A 3,030-nucleotide genomic window follows, 5' to 3' on the forward strand; every position below is an offset into this window, starting at 1 on the left:
CACTTTGAACTCCTCCTGAAACATATGCCAGATGGCTCTAGCGTTGAGTCGGCGAATTAACAAACTATCGTCGAAATCAACAATCAACTTATGTAAATAATTTGTTTGCATAACGTGGGCTCGGAGTCTCTGATCATGGCTCTCTTCGATCTGTGACTCAGAGATCAAATTACTCGGGGTTGAATTGACCGGGTTATCAGACAGTTTCGAACTGGCCATATCGCATCTTTCTTGTGGATATTTCGTAAATATTCAGACGCTTGACAACGACTCTTTGATGGCTGCATGTCGGCTGGCGCTTTTCTGAGAATCTATCCTTGAACATCTAGCTGCGGGAGAACAACTGTCTGCACTACACTGTAGAACTCACCGGAATCGTCAGGAACCAGCGTCTCTATTGTTTTATGGAAACGGAATCTATACTTTTCCGGGAAATGATGAATCAGATATCTGAAGGACGAGCTACGAACAGCCCTCAAAACTCCTCCAATCTTGACTACACGAAAGACGCATAGGTTGGACGCCGCCCCGAGTGACTAAATGGCCTACCCGCGGAGAGAGTTAGATGCAACTATTTTGCCGGGTATACCCGCTGTCTCGACTTGATTGGCTATCGTGACATCAACACCAAAGATGTCATAGTTGATCTTCGTGGTAGCTGCGATGGAAAGTTAGGATGAAGTCTCCATACACAATGCTGTTCGAAATTACAAGCAGCTACTAGGCTCACCAATAATCCCGCCAACGAATTTGCCGAGGTGCAAGCCTATTCGCATTTCCAATTCCGGCGCCGACATTTCCTCGCGAACCGTACTGAGAGCCTCCACCATTGCCTGTGCGAACGATACCATCTTGCTAGCAGACTGTACCTGCCAATATTTGCTGTTACCAATCGAATCAGGACCGCAGAATCAATTCGGAGCCGCCGATAGTCTTTGCAGAGGGTTCTATGATAGTTTCAGTGGTACGACTCAACACACCTTATCCACTCCCTCTTTTGGTTCAGTGCTCGCAACGTAGGCATCCCCAATAGTATGCACCTGAGCATCAGCAGACACCAGTCGTGCTTGAATGCTCGCGTTGCATCGCAGAGGAATGACACACGAACGGGAGCATCCTTAAAAGATGTAGCTACGGGTTCTAGAGCTATCCGAAGAGCTCACCTTGTACACCCCGTGAACATCCGATAAATCGTCGAACCGCGAGAATAAGTTGGTGAGAAGAGATACAACCCGCTCGGCAGGGGCGCTCTTCGCATAGGCTGTGTAGTTACATATGTCGGCGAACAGAAGGGTCATATTTTTATACAACGACGCTATGTACTTGTCTGCTAGATAGCCTTCCAATGCCTAAAGGAACCACAAGGACATACTTAGGAAGCCTTTGTCGAAGTCAGGACCTACGGAGGAGGGCATGAATTCCGACAATAATCGACGGACTCGTTTCTGCCAACTTCGGTACTCAATGTTGGTTAGATATATTCTTCTTTCCCAGGACTCTCTCATCCGTACCATGATTGCCGCAACGAAGGCAAAACAAGCAGCCAATCTTGATATCTGCACAGAGTCACCAGATAAGCACTGCGAATGCGAGGAAACATAATAGTTCAAGTCGAACATTTTTCACGCCGACAAGCCTCTAGCTACGCTGTGCTTCTACTTGGAATTAGTTTGAGATAAATCTCCAGAGAACAACTGTGTCGTGGCGACTACCTCTATAGCCAGGTCAAACCCCACGCAGTCACTGAGGTTCCACAATACCAGTACTGGCACGAGGATGATGATGTTGATATAGATGAGATGCTTGAAAAGCAATGCCGCTTTGAAGTTAATCACCATCAACCACATGGTCAGCTCGAGGCTATTCGCGTACGACTGATACCTGGCATGGTGCTCGCGAGAAACTGATTATGATAGACTCTGACGTCGAATGGATGACCAAGGTTATCACCGATCATTGAACAGGGACAGCACAATCTATTACATTATAATAGGGGACTCATTTGCGGTGTCCAGACTGCTACATGCCAGGTCATCATCGACTTCACAATATTGTAGCCGTCCCGATTCGAGAAATGCGTATGTATGTAATGAAGTTAGCAAAATGCCAACAGCGTAGACTACGACCGTGAGTAGTCTCAGAGCGGATGCGGGTATGATATTCCCCAGCGAATGAACGATATAGAGTACCATCAAAAGGACCGATACGGTGATACGAGCAAGGAGGAGACGGGAGAGTATGATTTGTGGCTGTTGTGGTACGGCGACTAGCTCGATGGTCTGGAGGAGGTAAGACACCAATAGTATCAATAAAACACGTCGAGTCCATTTAGAGGTTGCAAATGTCGCAAGATGTTCTTTGCGAAACTCGATCTCATGAGCTCTCTGTAGGAATTCCAGAGTGAACAGGTTGGCCCTGTCTCTGCCGAGATCGGTATACTCGATGACATGCCTCACGTTAGCATCACGACTTTTGCTGCGGCGTCTCAGGGCCTCAACTGTCATCTTTACATCGCGAGACTCGTCGTAGTGAGCCGAACTGTCAGTGTAGCTCACATATTCCTCATCACCCGAATGGACGGAAGAGTGGTCAGTGTCGTTAACAGAGGCTCGCACCGTCCTCCTACTCCTCCATACGAACCGCTTGATGCCTGCAGAAAGCCTCTCAGCAAGGGTGGCTGAGGCGCTGACTGATGGTGCACTAGCACTAGACCGAGAACGCTTTAGAGAAGACGCCAGTCTCCCCACCTTCTCCCCAATGGGAATGCTAATCGCGGCGGCTGAAGACTCTTCCCCCGATACTGTAGGAGATAATACACCAGCATCTTGCAGTGGTCCAACAGCCCGCGAGGCATTGTAGGTTACCAACATACCTTTACCTTTGACGAATGTCTCACGCTCCTCGAAAGACAGGCTTGGAGAGAACTCCAAGCACTTCCGCGTGCTCGCAGAGAGGTGAATACAATTAGGAACTGCAGTGGACTTCATGCGCGAGGCGGTATTGATGGTATCCTCGAATATACAGAACTGC

At 48.3% G+C, this 3,030-nt stretch overlaps 1 protein-coding gene across 1 annotated transcript in view; it reads right to left on the bottom strand.

The window, feature by feature from the left end:
• Pmar_PMAR010638 (guanylate cyclase, putative) overlaps nucleotides 1-1,415 on the bottom strand; it is a gene marked incomplete at both ends in the record, with an annotated part of 1,550 nt that extends 135 nt beyond the window's left edge. The window contains 7 exons of the mRNA XM_002776435.1: nucleotides 1-15; nucleotides 357-450; nucleotides 550-658; nucleotides 731-869; nucleotides 981-1,040; nucleotides 1,164-1,349; nucleotides 1,404-1,415. Coding sequence (XP_002776481.1) covers nucleotides 1-15; nucleotides 357-450; nucleotides 550-658; nucleotides 731-869; nucleotides 981-1,040; nucleotides 1,164-1,349; nucleotides 1,404-1,415 — 615 coding nt within the window. The remainder of the gene's footprint in view (nucleotides 16-356; nucleotides 451-549; nucleotides 659-730; nucleotides 870-980; nucleotides 1,041-1,163; nucleotides 1,350-1,403) is intronic.
• Nucleotides 1,416-3,030: the final 1,615 nt, after the last annotated feature.

The sequence above is a fragment of the Perkinsus marinus genome (genome assembly GCF_000006405.1).
Source record: "Perkinsus marinus ATCC 50983 genomic scaffold scf_1104296953396, whole genome shotgun sequence".
Taxonomy (NCBI): Eukaryota; Perkinsozoa; order Perkinsida; family Perkinsidae; genus Perkinsus; species Perkinsus marinus.